The sequence below is a fragment of the Protobothrops mucrosquamatus genome, unplaced genomic scaffold (assembly GCF_001527695.2).
Source record: "Protobothrops mucrosquamatus isolate PMUCROS unplaced genomic scaffold, P.Mucros_1.0 scaffold1744, whole genome shotgun sequence".
NCBI lineage: Eukaryota > Metazoa > Chordata > Lepidosauria > Squamata > Viperidae > Protobothrops > Protobothrops mucrosquamatus.
Window position 1 is genome coordinate 74,480 of NW_015387887.1, and position 19,921 is coordinate 94,400.

Sequence of the window (19,921 nt, forward strand, 5' to 3'; positions counted from 1 at the left end):
AAATGGCCATTTCAGGCAGAACTGCTCCAGCACAGTGCAGTACAATATCAACAGCTACAGAGGAGACCCCCAAGATATACAAGCTGGTCCGGCAAGATTTTTTTAACAGTAGAAATCCTGTTTGAATCATTACGTGAATTTATATCACTTGATTCAAACTGCTGAGTATAAGCGGTAGCCTTCGCCACGGATGGGCTGCTGCACAGATTTAGTAGCTCACGGCCAAGTGTGTTTATTGTTAAGTATGGAATGCTTTATAATTCTATAAAATCTCTCAGCCTCCAGACTTACTAAAACGAGTGGGGCTCATTCTCCAGTTTATATTAAATCACTTAAAAACATCTGCAGTCTTCTTCGCTAATATTTTTATTTCATCACAAAAGAGTCACACTGTGGAAGAACTGTTGACGAAATGAGGATTCCTGAACCAGGCAGGGAAGCTCAAAGTCCTCTTGTAATCCTATTATTCCATGAACCTATTTCAAGCATACAGAACATATAATAATAGGATGGTTGGGAGGAACCTTGGAGATCTTCTAGTCTAACCTCCTGCCTAAGGTAGGAGATCCTATAGCGTTCTGGACTTTCTTTGGGCTTTCACGGGGTGGATACACGTGATCATAGAAAGAATAACAGGAAAACAGAGTGACAGAGTTGGAAGGGACCTTAGAGGTCCTCCAGTCCAACCCCTCCCCCCCACCCAAGCAGGAGACCCCTATGCCATTTCGGACAAGTGTCCAATCTCTTCTTAAAACCAGGGGTGGGCAACCTTGGCTCTTTTATGACTCGTGGACTTCAACTCCCAGAATTCCTGAGCCGGCATGACTCAGCTTGGAAACCTCTCCCTTTCCCCTCAGCGTGGCTGGCTCAGGAATTCTGGGAGTTGAAGTCCACGAGTCATAAAAGAGCCAAGGTTGCCTACCCCTGGACTAGGTATATCTATCGTCTGTCTGTCCATCTGTCCGTCCGTCCGTCCGTCCGTCCATCCATCCATCCATCCATCCATCCATCCATCCATCCATCCATCCATCCATCCATCCATCTATCTATCTATCTATCTATCTATCTATCATCTAGGTCAGGATAGGCAACCTTGGCTCTTTTATGACTCCCAGAATTCCTGAGCCAGCATGGCTCAGCTTGGAAACCTCTCCCTTTCCCCTCAGCACGGCTGACTCAGGAATTCTGGGAGTTAAAGCCCCCAAGTCATAAAAGAGCCAAGGTTGCCTATCCCTGGCCTATATCTTAAAAACCTATTCATACAGGAATGGCAAAATACTTCGGGGGGAAAATGCATTATTTCAAAGCAGCAGAAAGAAAACCGGCTTCTTGCCGACACAGAAGTAGGATTTGGATTGCTGAAAGGCCTACCATTCCTTCCATTCCATGGGGCAAAAGAAGCACAATTCCGTTGTGACGGACCCACTTGGCTTGCCCAGAACTGATAAACTGGTCAATGATGCACTGGGCCGTGTTGTGAAAATCGCCAAACTGAGCTTCCCAGCACACAAGCGCGTTGGGACTCGACATCGCAAAACCAAGTTCGAAACCTAAGCGAGAAAAGAAACGATGCTGTTAAACCCAATAGTTGCCATAATGGAAAATACAGGGAGTCCTTGTGCAGTGACCGGCAAATCAGGCATTAAGCAAAGCATCGTAAAACTCTGCTTCGGATTGGACTTCAGCTTTCCTTTGCTCCGTTTACAACCTGCAAAAGTTGTAAATGAGGAGACTGGTCATCATGCTACTTTTTCATCCTTTTTGTAACTGCCAACAGTCAGTTAACAAGGATTGCCTGTATCTATAGTTCAGGATTGAATTGTTGAGCTCTTGATGTGTAGCCAGACGTGTGCTACACATCTGGAGGATGGGAAACCAGATTAGGAAACATCAAGAACCCAGCTAAACGCAATAAGATAAGGCAGCCTTTATTGTCACTTGCCTTAATACACAATGGCATACATTAAAATGAAATTCCAATGCCCCACTCTTGAAGGAAGGAACGCCACCCACTGAACAATGCCACCATCCCAAGAATAACAATAATAACATAATAACAGCAGCAGCACCAAGGATGCCAAGTTGATGCCAAATGACATCAAAACCTATATTAATTACAGTCCAGGGCCAAAGTTGGTGCAGTTTCAATTCCTTAAAGTAGCCATATTCTAAATTCAGCTGGAATGCTTTCAAATGTTAAATGAATCTCTTAATTTTCTCTCTCTTCTCTACAAAAGGATTAACAAATTTATGGTAAAATACCGACACTGGGGATGACCTGGGGCATTAAATAATCACTAAAAGAATGGGGGGGGGGGAAACCTACTATAATGACCAGCACAATTCTTGCACAGCTACTATTCAAGCAGAATAATAGCAAATGGCCAGAATAGCTGTGATCTCTCTGCCACTCTGTTGTGTTGTCCCATAATACAAGATTTCAAGCAGAGCTGGAGACCTCATGAAAACATTAAATGATGCTAACCTAATTTATTTTTTAATAACCCATGACAACGCTGAGCTATTTGTCTTTATGTCTCCTGTGTCACTATGGCAGACAATGTCTGTCAGATAAAAGATCTTCTCTCTCTCCCTCTCTCTCTCTTTTTTTTCTTTCTCTCTCTCTTTCTCTCTCATCTTCTGCCCTCAAGCTATCTTTTCCTTAAGTGTTTGTACCGAAATAGGTCACCGGTTTGGTAAGGGTACGAAGGGATTGTGTGATGCCTATTAAGACTTTATCTTCATGATCGTTTGTGATAATGGGAACTTTGGTTACTTCAAACTTGGACATTATAAATGCGAAATGTTAAAGTTAAATATCAACGGGAAATTAAAAATTGGGGGAAAGTAACTAGGACATTGATTGTCTATGAAAATTGAATGTTAAAATAATAAGGATATGTATAAGTCAAAAATTATTGATAAATGTAAGAATGTCATTTTTATTTAGTCGATTTAATCAGAATTGTATTAGTTTAGACAGGAGACAGTGAACACTGAGGGGAAAAGAGAGGAAAAATTGGATGTAGTAGCTTGAGATTTGTACCGAAGATATTTGTACGTCATTGTATTATTGATTGGCCCAGCCACCACATTGCCTTTTGAAATGCTTAAATGTAAAATTAGAAAATCAATAAAACATTTATTTAAAAAAAGACTTTATCTTCAACTTAAGTCAAAGGGGGGGGATAAGAACACAAATCCTCGCCCGTGTAATGTGCTGATAGATGACTCTGTGTATACAAATTTAAGTAAAACTAGTTACTAAAACGACGGGGAAATTTGATGAGGAATAATTAAATAAACTGGAAAAATAGACTTCCGCGTGTGGAGTTCATTTTCCGTACCTAGAGCCTGAGTTTGCAAATAGGGAAAAAAAAGAATGACGTGGAAAAAATCGTTCTGGGGTTCTTAAAATCCAGTTCATCTCTGCAGGAAGCCGGTGAACTTTATTTGACTCCATCCTCAATGTTAAATTTACTGAGTTGAAGACAGTAGGGTCGGCTCCGATAAGAAATTGGAAGGAAGGCCGCCAACAAAAATTCCAGGTCTGTTTGCTACATTTCCAAGTCCAAAAACACTTTGGAAGATGATGAGATTAAACTGTTTCCATGTAATTGTGAGCTACACTTGATGATCTCTCTGTAAAGTGATGAGGAGGATTTCAACTCCCCCCATCCACTACATGCCACGGTCTATGTGGCCAATTCACTCCCTTGCATTCTGCAGGAGCCACCAATTTTTCAAACTGTCCCAAGAACTGAGATAGTGGTCCTTGAGAGGTTCTGTAGCCTGTCACCATACCTTCAACCCACCAGCAAACTGTGCCTGACAGGTCTCATGTACTTGTCACTTATGATGTAGACTGCAGAGATTCAAGCCTGCAAACTATTTTGAGAGAAAAGACCTCCAGGAATTGATCGGATTTATTTCACAGAATTAATGTCAATATTATACAGGCAAAGCTGTTTTAACATGGGCCGCACGACAGCAGTACCGTTTCATTACCAGGCTCCAAATAGCTAACTCGCTGCTAGTTAAAGAACACAAGACATCAGAGAGGATGATTAAGTTAATGTCAAAAGGAATTAAAATATAACATAGGATTGGCTTCTAAAATCACCGTATCATGTCCATAGTATTGTGGCCTCTCCCACCTAAAAGTTGGAGAATTCTATAACTATTCTGTCTTTTCCTAGTACATCCCCAAAGAGATGTTTGTTATCAAGAGAAGATGTCCCACCCTTTTATATAAAAGTAACTTCTATTGTGGGTGGCCTGTAGTACACACCTATAGCAATGCCATTCTTTTTTCTTTTTATAATGGGCCAAATGCATTCAAGTGGGTTTTCGTCATTGTCCTGCTGTATTTCTGTAGAGATATAGTTATTTCTTAGAGAGAGAGCACAGCTCCACCTCCGCTTTTATTAGATCTGCTTCGTTTAAGCAATTTAAATCCCTCTAGCTGTATATTCCATTTGTGGGTTTCATCCCATCAAGTTTTGGTAATGGCAAGAATATCAGATCCTCATTTACCTGAATTTCTAATTCACCCTGTTTATTGGTGTATAGGCTGAGTCCTTTTTGACTGACCCACTGTTTGTTTTCCACACAACCTGTTTTGTGTCTGAGTTTTGTGTCTGAGTGATAAGTTCTTCCTTACCACTTGTTTGATTAGTGTACGTAGCGTGGCACACACTGTGAAAATCTTGATTTTTCTTAACAGCGATTTTAATATCCTTAACCGTACAAACATCTATGTTAGAAACACCAACAACCCTATTAGTTTTAGATTGCTGCGGAGAGAAATGTATATTGTTGTCAAATATATATATTTGTTCCTGATTATCTTAAAAACTCGCCAGTGGTGATCCAGTGGTGACGCTGGGTGTCCGCACGCGGCAGGATGGGCAAGCGCAAGGAGTGCCACCTGCACATGGGGCAACTGGAGACAGGAGAGATCCGGGACGCCCACTCATAGAGCGGCATGAGACCCCAGCAAGTGGAAGGGTGGAGATTCCGACGCGGCCCGTTGCGGGATTGGGGGAGAGACAGGAGGCCAGCGCGATCAGGACGAGACGCATGATGGAGAAAACACCCCCAGACGGGACTACGCTGCAACTTACTGAGGCTACCAGACGAGACGGCAAAAGGGGTGATCCAGCAATGACTCTGGGGCGATCACAAGTGGCAGAACGGGCGAGCGGAACAGGCGGGGGGGTGGGAAAACGGCAAGAGTCAAATGGACGCAGACGAGCACAGCACGATTAGGAGCAACACAGCTGAGTGGGGGAGAACAAGGGGTGGGTAAACCAGATTGCTAAAACAGCTGGTCATATAAGCAGGTCTTCCGACCACTGGCTTTTACTCTGACGATGTCAGCAGAGGACTGATGAAAGATATATATATATATATGTTTTCGTAGATTTTCATGGGTACAGGTATGCAGGTCTCTCTATCTATCTATATAAATATATATATATATATGTCCTTAATAACATTAAAAATGCGAATCCTGGGAAAACACATATCAATAAAATATAGAAAAAACGAACACCAGGATAAAAATAAAACAAACCTGCTAAGTTGATTCACATCCGGCAGCCTGTTGGTGGACCCGGTGGTTATGCCCAGATCCTCCATTACTTTTCTAGCGCACGTGCAAGCGCCTGGGGGATGGCTGTCAAGAGAGACACAGACAGCTTGACAGCCATCCCCCAGGCACTTGCACGCGCGCTAGAAAAGTAATGGAGGATCTGGGCATAACCACCGGGTCCACCAACAGGCTGCCGGATGTGAATCAACTTAGCACGTTGCAGAGTAATACAACTAACGGGCCGATTACGCGCTCGAGAAGCCAGGCGCAGAGACAGGTAGCTATATAGGCAAGCTTCCTAATCACCTAGCATTCCAACCCTGATGACGTCGGCAGTCGGGCCGATGAAAGCTTGGTAATTCTTTTACTTACAAACTTGTTTGTATTAAACAGGTTTGTTTTATTTTTATCCTGGTGTTCGTTTTTTCTATATTTTATAGATGAATATATGAATCATGGATTACTGTTTTTAGAAAAATCTAATGAATACATTGGCATGTTATCGAAATATAGTTCAATCTGATTGTCCAAGCTATGCACGTCCATCTAAGCTAAATAATGCCAAAGAAAGCCATCCAACTTACCCAGGACTCCGTATTCTGAGAGAGAGCTGTTGCACACGGTATAAGGAGCCTGTTGCTCCCAAAGGTGGTTCATAGGAACACAAGTCCTTTTGTCGACGTTTTGATCATGCAGCACATGGTGGCGATGGCTACAAAGGTTGTCCGCAAGCCAGTTGGAAAGAATTTGAAAAACAAAATGCAATGGGGGGGGGGGTATGAAACACTTGAACGTTTGGGCACCTTAAATGTAGCACTGCAAGAACTTGCCTTGGATCCCAAAGCTGCTTTTCCAAAAGGCAACTGGACTTTCTTGTTTTTGGTTTTTTTTCCCTCGAAAACTTTTCGCTCGTCATCCAAGAACTGAAGACGTTTCTTGGACGAGAAGTGAAATGTTTTCAAAAGAAAAAAAAAAACAAGAAAGTCCAGTTGCCTTTTCGGTAACTTGGATGAGAAAGTGAAACGTTTTCAAAGAAGAAAAAAAACTCCCCAAGAAAGTCCAGTTGCCTTTTGGAGAAGTATCTTTGGGGCAACCATGACCTGGATGGTTGAGAATCTCCAAAGACAATTTTCGTTGAGCCGTCTCTCTGACCGCTGGTGGATTCAGGCCAAGATATAGTGCCGTGGTGGCGAACCTATGGCACGCGTGCCATGGTGGCGAATCTATAGCACACGTGCCACAGGTGGCACACAGAATAATAATAATAATAATAATAATAATAATAATTTAATTTATATACCGCCCTTCTCCCGAAGGACTCAGGGCGGTGCACAGCATATTAAAACAGCCCTCTCTGTGGGGCACGCGCGCTGTCGCCCCAGTCTTAGGCCTTCAGCTGGGTTTTATAAAACTGTTTTGCTTTAGTCCTCCACTGCCATGTGGAAAAAATAAAAAAGGTTCAATCAATCAATCAATTTCAACTTCTCGCGGGAAAAAAAAAAGATCTCGCAAAGTTGGAATTGATTGATTGAATTTTTTACTCCCACCCAGTCTGCCGTTAGCACCGCAGCCATGCCCACCCAATGGGCCATGCCCTCCTATTGGGCCACACCCACCCGGCAACCAACAATACATAAGTGGGATTTGAGTTTCAGTTTGGGCACTCGGTCTCTAAAAGGTTCGCCATCGCTGATAGAGTGGTTGGCGTTTAACCAAAAGACTTCCTACTTTAGATTCAATTTAAATTAGTGCTCTCCTTGACGACGTCTCACATCCTTTCCCAACATCACCGTATCCCGAAGATCGCACGAAGGCACAACCGGTGTCATTAGACTGACATCGAGATTGGAAAAAAAATAAAAAAAATAAAAATCGGAGGAACGGAATGAAGCCCTTAAACGCCGTGCGAATTGACGCTGCCTCTCAGCCGCCAAAGGTAACTTTGGTGCTGTTGTTATGCAAGGCGTGAAGCTTTTCGAGGTAAGCAGTTATACTCCATAAAATATGAAGTGTGGAAGCTATTACGCAACACGGCTGCTTTCTCTCAAATTACGGCAGCGAAATGCTACTACTCATTGCTTTTAGACATGAGCTGTTTGTATCGCATCTCCTTGGTTTCCACTTCCTTAAGCAATCCTCAAGACCGAAGCTGAGAACAGCGCATTCTTTCCTATGCACCCTCCACGCATTCGTTGCTGAGCGCCCTCCAGAGCGCCATTAATCACCATTAAAATGGGGCACCGAGGACCATTCTCAACACAGAGACGATTGAAGTAATTACCGTAATCCATTAACTCCCCGAGCAGGACTAACTGAGTGAGACACACCAATATGTTCAACTTCTAGAACCACGGAAGGAAAAAGAAGGGCTTATTACCCTGAAAATAGCTATTCGGTGGACATATGCTTCCCCAAGCTGCAGCCAGGAGCTCCGATCTTCTCATGCGCCTACCAAAAAGAGCCCTTAGCAAAGTAGAACTCCGAAACAAATTAAGATCATAAAAACGAGACCAGCTTGAGTCAAAGGTGTGAGAGAATGACCATGAAAAGCCAACTGGGAGAGCAAATTTAAGTTCGCTTCTCGCCTCATTTTTTTTTTTTTTAAAAGAGCAAACTTGAACAGCGAGCTTTATTCTAGTTTTCGGGATAAAACAGAGAGGCGTCATCCCGTAATAAATAAAAGTTTTCTATGAGCGGTAGGCAGGAAGGGTTCTTTGCCATTTTTACTAAAACGTACAGAGAGACAACTATTCCTTTTGGAAACAGTAAAATTCTCAATCATATTTAGAAAGCAAATGGTAATTAATAATAATAATTATAATAATAAAGTTGGAACGGACCTTGGAGGTCATCTAGTCCAACCCCCTGCTCAGGCAGGAAACCCTATACCATTTCAGACAAATGGCTGTCCAGTCTCTTCTAAAAAACTTCCAGTGTTGGAGCATTCACCGCTTCTGGAGGCAGGTTGTTCCACTGGTTAATTGTTCTCACTGTCAGGAAGTTTCTCCTTAGTTCCAGGTTGCTTCTCTCCTTGATGAGTTTCCATCCGTTGCTTCTCGTCCTGCCTTCAGGCGCCTTGGAAAATAGCTTGACTCCCTCTTCTTTGGGGCAGCCCCTGAGATATTGGAAGACTGCTATCATGTCCCCCCTCGTCCTTCTCTTCGTTAAACTAGACATACCCAATTCCAGCAGCCTTTCCTTATATACTTTAGCCTCCAGTCCCCTAATCATCTTTGTTGCTCTTCTCTGTACTCTTTCTAGAGTAATAGCAACTTCTGAATGGTGTCTACATTTCTTTGAAACAAAGGGAGAATCTCATCCTCACAAATTTCAGGCAGTTCCTTTCTCTTCTCCGTATTTAAGTAAAAAAAATAATAATAATCCTGCTCCTGACACTTCTAAGAATTCTCGCAGTCAATTTAGAATTCGGGGATTCATAATCTGCTGCCCTGTATAATTTGTGTCCCCTTATTAACGAACATTCCAAATGTTACAGAAAATACATCGGTTACCACGATGTAAAAAAGATGTTGAGACTCTAGAAAGAGTACAGAGAAGACAACAAAGATGATTGGGGGATTGGAGGCTAAAACATATAAGGAACGGTTGCTGGAATTGGGGATGTCTAGTTTAACGAAGAGAAGGACGAGGGGGGACATGATAGCAGTCTTCCAGTATCTCAGGGGCTGCCCCAAAGAAGAGGGTGTCAAGCTATTCTCCAAAGCACCTGAAGGCAGGACGAGAAGCAACGGGTGGAAACTAACCAAGGAGAGAAGCAGCCTAGAACTAAGGAGAAACTTCCTGACAGCGAGAACAATTAACCAGTGGAACAACCTGCCTCCAGAAGCAGTGAATGCTCCAACACTGGAAGTTTTTAAGAAGAGACTGGACAGCCATTTGTCCGAAATGGTATAGGGTTGCCTGCCTGAGCAGGGGGTTGGACTTGATGACCTCCAAGGTCCCTTCCAACTACTACTACTACTAACTACTACTACTACTACTTATTATTATTATTATTATTATTATTACTATTATTATTATTATTATTATTATTATTATTATTATTATTATTATATTGCATGCCAATAATGTGCCGTAACTTCGAGGCAGACCAATATGAGCTCCAGCTCTGAGTAAAATCTTTTATGTTTGTCTCAAAGGTGCTTTTCCAAAAGGTAACTGGGCTTCTTTAGTTTTTTTTTCCCTTGAAAACATTTCACTTCTGACCCAAGAAGCTTCCTCAGTTCTGACCAAATGGTGGGGAATGGAAGGATTTATATTCTTTGCCATCCTTTGCGATCCCTCCATTCCCCACCGTTCGGTCGGAACCGAAGAAGCTTCTTGGATGAGAAGAGAAACGTTTTCAAAGGAAAAGCCAAGAAAGTCAGTTGTTTTTTTGGGAAAGCACCTATGGGACAACGTGACCTGGATGACTGGGAATCTCCATAAAACTTTTTTTTGTTTTCTCCCCAATAGATAACAGATGATTGACAGCTCACCTGAAAGTCCCCCGTTCTACATCCTGACCGCTTAACCGGACGTGAATGCCCTCTTTCAATAGCGATCCAAAAGCCATGTACTCTCCCAGGGCCCAATCAACAACCCGGTTCGTGGTCATTTCCAGTCGACTTTTCAAAATCCGAGAAAGTCCTAAAGGTGGCAGGAAAAAAAAAAAAGGAGTCGTAATGGGATTGCTCTTGACTTGTTCTCACTTGCAAAGCAAATGGAAGGAGGAAGGAGTAATATTATGTTCGTTCGCCACCTTGAGCTCCTTATAAAACAATAAAGCTGGGACAAAAATTCTAGCCAATAAATAAACCATATAAATCAGTTATCCCCAAGAGCTGAAAGACATAATACTTGAATTCCACGGGGGCCTCATTTAAACCTTGAATTGGCTTTCCTTCTTGACGATTTGTACATTTCTGCTAGCTGCAGAAATTCAACTCGCAAAACTTCCATGTAATTAAGTTCCTGGTAGGTTTTCAGTTCTGTCTTATTATTTACCTTGTCATTGTTAAGTAACAGAACACTTTGAGCAGTCACATACAAAGCCTCACAATAATTGATACCTTAATAATAATAATAATAATAATAATAACAACAGCAACAACAGCAACAACAACAACAACAACAACAACAGCAACAACAACAACAACAACAACAACAATAATAATAATAATAATAATAATAATAATAATAAAAAAGTTGGAAGGGACCTTGGAGGTCATCTAGTTCAACCCTCCCGCTCAGGCAGGAAACCCTATACCATTTCAGACAAATGGCTGTCCAGTCTCTTCTTAAAAACTTCCAGTGTTCCTTAATACTCTTCTTACCAGTAATATATTTGCATTTTTAAAAAAAGATTGAACCCCAGATCAGCATCTGTCTTCCTGTATGATAAAGTTCCAAATGCCAAACAACTTAGCCTTCGCTTCTCAGTTTTATTGGCATTTTTAACCTCTACCTGTTTATCTAAATGCCTACTTTTAAATTTTAAATTGTGTTATTTCGTGAAACAAGCAACAAAAAGTTGCAGAAATACCTATTAACAAATAAAGCACATTCTGCATTTCATTCATGGAGGATGAGATGGTTTGCTGAATGTGTGAAGTTTCGCAACAGAAGCAAAGTCCCTGTCTAGATTTATATTAAGGCTTTAATATTGTGGGCAAGTCCCCATCTATTTCATGAAACAAGCAAGATTTCACTTGGTTGCAACTGACAAATTTCAACTCTAGCGTGTCTGATAAACTGCAATCGAATCAGTCTAACAATTGTCTCTTCAAAATTAGAAACATTTACAGACGCCCCTAAAATAACAAGCAAATGGTTCATAGATGCATTATTACTTTTCAGGGTTCCAGAAATGTCTATATGGATTTAATGAAATATTCACGCATCAAACATTCTAGCAACTACAGAACTGTTTTAGCCATACTTCAAATGCTTCCTAATGAGTAATGATATTGTAACTTAGTAAGAACATTTTTGTTAATTGCATGCCACTTGAACACAAAACATTAGAGAATCATAATTGAAAGCATTGCAATAAAGGCTTCTTGGGCATTTTAATTGCCTAAACCTCCTGTTGATCAATCTCAAAGGAAAGGGGAAAAAAAATAATTAAAATATAGCCAGCTGATTGAATAATTTGTTATCAGACCCACACAGTATGACTAGAGATGTACAGATGTGAAAATATCTTCAGTTAGTTCGTGATAAAGTTGACTATTTAGAGAAGCTGGACAGTGCCTAGGAGAACAAGTTAAAGCAAGGTTTTTTTTAAATGTAGAGATACAGAATAATTGCAGTAGACACAACTTTTGCTTTCCTTCACAACCCTGCCTTTTCAGCTTATTTCTGCTTTCTGCTTTTTAAAAAAAAAAAAAAAAGTCCATCATGCAAAAACTTTTTTTTTTCTTTTAACTTTGCATGTTGACTAGGAGGAATGCATAGGTACAATGAGCTGTATTGTAAAAGGCACGAGGCCTGCGTTTACGATCAATAAGAACATCTGCTACTACTCTATTTACTCTATTAGCTTATTACTTCATTTGCCGTTAGGCTGGCACTAATCCCAACTGCAATATTTGCCTAGGTCGTTAAAGCTAACAAATTCTTCCTGGTGGTTTCAGTTCAGTTACCTAGAAAAGCATAATTAATGAACCTGACATTCAAATCCAATATTCAGATTCAAAGAGCCATGAACTCTTACGCCCATGTGGTAAACTGCTAGGGGTAGTGAAGTGTGTGTGTGTGGGGGGGGGGGAGGGAAATGCTTCCTCTTTGGAAAACCATCGTGGGAACGAGGGAGAGAAAGAAACATGGCATTTTCGTGGGATGGAAGCGCTACCACCTGTCTGGAGGAGAAGAGGAGCTGATATCCCCAACCCAGAAGGAACGAAGCCGTTTCTCACCTCCGTGGATTTTGAAGCCTTCAAGGGGTACAGAGCTGGCCACTTGGCCAATGTGGGTCAGTACCTCCTCGGGGATGCCTGTGGGAGGACAGGTCATGCTCTTCGGTTCGCCGTCCAGGTTAAAAAACCCTGGAAAAGAGAGATATTTGGAATAGTATTCAAAACTGTTCAGTCTCTCTCTCCCTCTCTCTCTCTCTCTCGCTCCCTCTTTCTCCCTCCCTTTCTCTCTCTCCCTCTCCCTCCCTCCCTCTCTCTCTCCCTCTCTCTTTCTCCCTCCCTCTCTCCCTCCCTCTCTTTCTGTCTCCCTCCCTCCCTCTCTCCCTCTCTCTTTCTCTCTCCGTCTCCCTCCCTCTCTCTCTTTTCCTCCCTCTCTCCCTCTCGCTCTCTCGCTCCCTCTTTCTCCCTCCCTTTCTNCCCTCCCTCCCTCCCTCTCTCTCCCTCTCCCTCTCTCTCTCTCCCTTTCTCCCTCCCTCCCTCTCTCTCCCTCTTCCTCCTTCCCTCTCTCTCCCTCTCTCTTTCTCTGTCTCCCTCCCTCTCTCCCTCCCTCTCTTTCTCTCTCTGTCTCCCTCCCTCCCTCTCTCTCTCTTCCTCTCCCTCTCCTCCCCCCCTCTCTCTCAGTCAATTGAGAGTCCAGGGACTTGGTTTCCTAAATGCCCAAGCTGAGGCAGGCCTGACAATAAGGTAATAACATACAACCTAAACTTTTTTTACTTTTGCATAATAATATAGGCTAGCCATTTCTATAATAATAAATCTACCTAAACAGCGGAACCCAGAATCAACGTTTCATTTTTTTTCCCACCTCAAGCACAAAGTCCAGAAGTGGTTTCCAAGAGGAAATGAGATTAATGGTATTCTTTTCTTTAATCAAATTGATTGCAAAATTATGGCCAACTTCCAAGTCATACTCTGAGAAAGGGCTCAACCTCCTACACCACACGGGGTCCCACCAATTAATATTATATATTCCGAGATACGATGTATTTATTCAGACATGTTGACCACCCAACGTTTGATGATTTCTACGGAGATGACAAACCACTTTTAGGCTGAAAAGTCTTTCCGGCTTGGTGGTTTCAGAGATCTTAACAGAAAAAATATGATTAGGATATAGGAGATGGAAAGTGAAATATTTTTAACCTCTTTTGTGGGAAGGGTGATTTGCTGAAGGCACCACTTCCTTTTTGTTTCTCAAGCATGCTGGCCACATCTTCCGTTTTGTAAATTTAATGTTCGAAAAGGCCCACAAAGGGACAGACATAGGATGATTAGAGGGAAATAATAAGAAAGTGGTGCACCACCATAAGGGATGCTGGGAAGTGTGTGTGTGTGTGTGTGTCAAAACAGTCAACTAGACTGCCATAATTGTGCCATTGGGACTCCGCCCCTTTTTTACACGTTCCCTGTGCCGATACCCTTGATCACCCCAATAACAATATTTAACCAATCAAAATGCATTATTTTTATGCGTGGAAACATGATATGCATCCTTAACTATGCTTAAGAGGGAAGGAGGAAGGAAACACTGAAAAGCTGAGCATCTCAATGCAATTGCAACAATCTTGATACCTGGCCAAGGAGAATCAAGCCAGTGTTTAATATGGAGGATTTTATTATCTTTGGACCTGGTGTAAGCTTCTTCGCAGATCTTATCATATTTTGCAATTTCTTCCTGTAGAATAGAAGGGGGAGGGAGAAATCACAGACTGTCATCATGTAGAACCAGTGCCCATTTTAGAAATAGTATGTCGTGTGCAACAATCAAATCTCCCATCCCTTGTTCCTGATTGATTTGCTTTTCACGTTTCTGGTTATTATTCAATTCATCACGTGTACCGTTCTTTGTTCTTGTTTTGCTTAACGGTGCTAGATGTTAAATGTTACTTTATTTTTAAAGACTTAGAAGTCACAACCTTTTCTACATATAGAAGAAGGTCAATCAACGGTTCCTTATCACAAAACTAGCATCCCCCATCGCCATGGTCTACCTCAAATTCTTGCAGTGTGACCACTCCATCAGCAATCAGCTGGTCAGCATACTTTTTCAACACGGGCATCTGCTTTGAAATCTGCTTGTACATCAGCGGTTGAGTGAACATGGGTTCATCCATTTCATTATGGCCTCGTCTTCGGTAACAAACCTGCACAGGAAGGTTGGATGTTCATCAGGACGAAGTCCCAAAGATGCATTTCCAGGAGACAACTTGACCATCTTTGGGGTTTATTTTCTTAAAGAGGTTTCACTTCTCATCCAAGAAGCTTCTTCGGTTGTTCAGCTTCGTCTTGGATGAGAAGCGAAACATCATCCAGAAAAAAGCAAAGACAGCCCAGTTGCCTCTTGAAAACACACCTTTAAGATAACCATGATCTGGATAACTGAGAATCTCCATAGACATCAGGATGAAGTTGTACCCCATTCCCTCTCTAAACAGAGCGAAGAAATGGTTCCTTTTGTTCTGATGTCCATTTTCCATGTCAAGTGGTGCTCAAACTGACTAAACTATGAATTGTTGATATGTATCTATTTATTTATTAAATGCATTTGCCGCCGATCTCACCGTAGGGCTACTTTAGGGGGCTCGTGATAATAAAAAGGAAGAAAAATGAAAGATGTGTAAACGGAAGCAAAATAATAGAACAGTAAAAAAAACAGTGACAAAGGAACACCTCAAGAATAAATACATCAATATGGTCATCAAAAAGATGGATGGGTGGAGAGCAGAGAACAAGGGGGAGAGGTGGAGTTTACCATCCATCTAGCAACCACCTCTAGTATTGCATGTCCTTTGTTGCTGTGCTGGTCCAGTATACAGCTAGCTTAGGAATTGAGAGCTGTGTGTAGAGCAAGTAGAGGTGGCATGCAGGAGAAGACTTTAGGCAGGCAGAAGAAATATTGGTTCTTTTTTAAGTTAAATGAAGAGAGAAACACATAATATCCTTTTACTATGGCAGGCAGATGAAACTGGCAAGCAGGAATGCTGGTTCTTTTCTTGGAAGAGAAATTATACTCTCTCTTTACTGTTCTGGAATGTAGCCACTATCCAGATAGAATAACTCCACGAAATGGCAACACGCAGAATATTTATTGATCAGGAATTCTAAGCATGAACTCACAGCTATTGAAGATACATCTGTCAGATGTTTCATATTCTGCCCATTCACGCAGGTAAAAAGAGAATAATTTTCCTCCATCTTCATAAATCTCATATGCTGCTCTGGTTACATTTTCCCCGTTCTACGGAGCTCCTAGCCTCGTGGCTAGGATTTATGGAGAGAGATAATAAACTGGCTCGTAACAGGATGTCCCATAATAAAAGACACAAGACCCTCCCAGTGGCCAATTAGAACACAGATATAACCAGGTAACAACTAACACTACATTTCCCAGAAAGCCATCTCTTAAGGAGACAGCTTTTAACCCTTAAAATGCTACTTGCTCTACACACAGCTCTCAACACCTAAGCTAGCTATATACTGGACCAGCACAGTTGCTATCCACCCAACTGCAAGTTTTTAATAAAAGCAGAATATGAACTGTTGGCAAGCATAACCGGTATATTTTTTAAGAGGAGAATAATTTCTTTGCTTTCCTGCAGAGTGAAGCATCTAATCACAGCAATTTTGGACCCTATTTTTCATTGACTCCTACGCACATTTGAGAGAACTGTTCAGCTTATTAACACTGCATCACACTCAGGACTCTCTGTATGCAGAACTCAAGAATCAGAATTTGAAAAGTACACGCCTTCCCTTCAGAGTCTATCGGTCTAAAGGCAAGATTGCACTGATGGTCTCTTCCCACAACAGCTTTGCTCCTGAGACATTCCCAGAAGTTTTGCAGCAGCAGCAGAAAACACACTGCAAGGAAGGGGCTGATGCTGGGAAAGATTGAGGGCAATAGAAGAAGGAGATGACAGAGAATGAGGTGGCTGGATGGAGTCACTGAAGCAGTAGGCGTGAGCTTAAATGGACTCCAGAAGATGGTACAGGACAGGAAGGCCTGGAGGAACGTTGTCCATGGGGTCGCGTTGGGTCGGACACGACTTTGCAACTAACAACAATAAGAAATTCTATTCTATTCTATTCTATTCTATTCTATTCTATTCTATTCTATTCTATTCTATTCTATTCTATTGGGAAAGATGGAGGGCCACAGAAGAAGGGGACAACAGAGAATGAGGTGGCTGGATGGAGTCACTGAAGCAGGAGGCGTGAGCTCCAGAAGATGGTAGAGGACAGGAAGGCCTGGAGGAACGTTCCCCATGGGGTCGCGATGGGTCGGACACGACTTCGCAACAACTAACAACAACAACAACTGTACACACAGGAAGGAAGATTTTATGTACATATTTAGATATCCACTTGAGTAAAGAATAAGAGCCCTTACCAGATCTATAACCACATCTTTGTTAAAAGTGTTTCTCCACTCTGCAGCGACATTGCATACATACATCACCGCCTCTGGATCATCAGCGTTCACGTGGAAGATGGGTGCATTGACTACCCGTGCAACATCGGTTGGATAGGGAGATGACCGGGCCATTCGTGGGTCCGTAGTAAAACCAATCTAAAATGAAAGATAAATTGGTTCACTGAGTAATTGCAAGGTTCCTCTCCTTTCACTTCTCTGTTACTTGAAAGTTATTCGAGTGGATTCGTTGGTGTTCTTTGAGCTGGGCGCTCCGTTTGCCTGCGGACATTTGTACCTGATTGTTGACCACAACATGGATAGTGCCATTTGTGGTGTACGATGGAAGATCACTCAGATGGAAAGTTTCATAAACCACTCCTTGGCCAGCAAAGGCAGCATCTCCGTGGAGAAGTATAGACATAACCTAAACCGTAATGGGTTTAAAAAAAAATAATATATGTAGTTATCAACCGACTATCTTACAAATGAGCATGTCCTGTTTTGGGGTGGAATTCAGAAAGATGATTATGAAGATGATGCAAGTGCTTTGGAAGCAGTTGCATGAACCACCTCCTTTTCAGGAATTAAAGCAGTTGTGTGTGTGGGGGGAGGGGGTTAAGGGTTTGTGCAATGCTTTAAAAGCTGCACCTTGGAGCTGCACCCTGGAGCCGTGAAGCCAAGAGCAGTTCTCTAAATTTACCAGGTGGGTCTGGAAAGAGACGGCTGCTTTAATGGTTTTGAAAAGAAAACTTTCCTTTCCTTCATCTGGTTGTAGCCAATGAGCGTGAGTGTTTAGAGAGCCAATCAGGTGTCATCTTGTTTTGGCAATGAGCCACAGTAGGATTCAGTTATCGATGTCATGTATTGAAGCTGAGAGGAGGACATTTGTCAGTGTGTTATGTGATCGCTATCAAGTTGGTTGGGTTTTTTTGTGTTCTTTCATTGAGTGAGCTTGTAAAACGTAATAAAATTAAAGTCATGGTGCAAAGAGTTGACTGGTTGCCCAGAAAGCGATGTAAAATAGTGTTATTAAGTGAACAAGGCTACAGTTACAAAGAAATTGGAAGAAAAATGGGTGGAAACTTAACCCAAGGTGGCATTTCTACTGTACACTTTTCCCAAAAGGTTTCCACCATTTTGGCCACTGCTGTAGATCCCTCCAGGTTGCACAAGGATGACATGACCTACCAGACATAATTTGGGTGCCATCAAGGCTTGTACTAAACATCCTTGGTGATTTTCTTCTTAACGTCTTCTATGAATTCAACTGGAGTCAAAGCAAGCTTTGAAAACTGAACCTTTTAGGACACTCAACCGAAGCTCTTCAGACAATCTTACCTTTTTTCCTTCGGTATCCCCACGGTAAAACTGTTCAGCTTTGGTTTTGCCTTGGACAACAGGATCTACTGCTTCCAAATGAGATGGGTTGGCCACAAGGGACAGGGTGAGTTTTTTGTTCGTTACTCGGTTGATTCTCTCGTGGTACATTCCTAAATGATATTTTACATCTCCAGATCCCTTAGGCAATCAGAAATTAGGAACGTTAATATACGCGCACGCTCCTAGGATGGACTGGCAGAATGTTAAACAATGATTTCTTTACCTAAACCCTGACTTATTTGTACGCCTTTATTTAATCAGCAAAGTGCGCCAAGAATTCAAAGTTTGCAGCTGATTCTTGTACATTTGAGTTTTTTTGAGCTGGGTTTTGTTCTTTATTTCGCAACTGAGCTGAATCCGAATAACTTAGCAGGAGAGTGTTTATATGCTGTCCATTACGTTTCTGAATTGCCCAACAGCAAAATAATTGATAATACGTCTATTCTATCCATACGTCTATTCTATCCATGGCTTCCAGAATAGGTATGCAATACTCCAGGTAACCAGTAGAGGTTAGGGAGAATCTCTAGGTGTTGAGACTCTAGAAAGAGTACAAAGAAGAGCAACAAAGATGATCAGGGGACTGGAGGCTAAAACATATAAGGAACGGCTGCTGGAATTGGGAATGTCTAGTTTAACGAAGAGAAGGACGAGGGGGGACATGATAGCAGTGTTGCAATATCTCAGGGGCTGCCCCAAAGAAGAGGGAGTCAAGCTATTCTCCAAAGCGCCTGAAGGCAGGACAAGAAGCAACAGATGGAAACTAGTCAAGGAGAGAAGCAACCTAGAACTAAGGAGAAACTTCCTGACAGTGAGAAAAATTAACCAGTGGAACAACCTGCCTCCAGAAGCGTGAATGCTCCAACACTGGACGTTTTTAAGAAGAGACTGGACAGCCATTTGTCCGAAATGGTGTAGGGTTTCCTGCCTGAGCAGGGGGTTGGACTCGATGACCTCCAAGGTCCCTTCCAACTTTACTATTATTGCTGCTATTATTATTATTATTATTATTATTATTATTATTATTATTATTATTATTATTATTATTATTATTATTAACAACTACAGAGTTTCCTCTTTCTCTTTGTTGGCTTCTGCTAATCCTCCTTTTTTTTATTCATGGACCATTTCAACCTTTGGTACAACAGTTTACAGAAGTAGCAGAAGAAGATTTCAAAGCTACTTTAAAAGAAAAAAAAAATACTATATGTCCTGATTCCAAAGGTGCTTTTTCAAGAGGCAACTGGACTTTCTTAGTTGTCCTTTCTTGTATTTTGCTTCTTATCCAAGAAGCTTTTTGGATGAGAAGAGAAACATCTTCAAGGAAAAGCAAGACAGCCCAGTTGCCTCTTGAAAAAGCACCTTTGGGACAACAATTAGCAGACAACTACATCCTTATACACCAAGAGTGGAATCCTTGCTTTTTTAAATACATGTTTAATATACAATGTAAACTATCATTGTTCCATCCTATGGCAGAGCATGACCTCTATGTGTTGACTTACCTAATCAAAATTAATTAAACAAGTGGTAACTCTAGCTTTGGACCATAAGAAAGGCTTTGTACTTTGGCCACCTAATGAGAAGGAAGGACTCCCTGGAGAAGAGCCTATT

The 19,921-nt window shown here is 41.8% G+C and overlaps 1 protein-coding gene across 2 annotated transcripts in view; it reads right to left on the bottom strand.

Annotated features, from left to right (window-relative positions):
• Positions 1 to 19,921, bottom strand: part of OGDHL (oxoglutarate dehydrogenase like) — a 45,486-nt gene that overhangs the window by 7,149 nt on the left and 18,416 nt on the right. Inside the window, exons 8-16 of one of the 2 annotated variants that reach the window (XM_015823023.1) lie at positions 18,266 to 18,445; positions 17,223 to 17,351; positions 16,904 to 17,083; positions 14,505 to 14,657; positions 14,086 to 14,188; positions 12,517 to 12,645; positions 10,096 to 10,246; positions 6,181 to 6,308; positions 1,372 to 1,550 (exon numbers count right to left, since the gene is read on the bottom strand). In XM_015823023.1, the coding sequence (XP_015678509.1) occupies positions 1,372 to 1,550; positions 6,181 to 6,308; positions 10,096 to 10,246; positions 12,517 to 12,645; positions 14,086 to 14,188; positions 14,505 to 14,657; positions 16,904 to 17,083; positions 17,223 to 17,351; positions 18,266 to 18,445 (1,332 nt within the window). The remainder of the gene's footprint in view (positions 1 to 1,371; positions 1,551 to 6,180; positions 6,309 to 10,095; positions 10,247 to 12,516; positions 12,646 to 14,085; positions 14,189 to 14,504; positions 14,658 to 16,903; positions 17,084 to 17,222; positions 17,352 to 18,265; positions 18,446 to 19,921) is intronic. The other variant, XM_029285470.1, reaches the window with a different exon arrangement.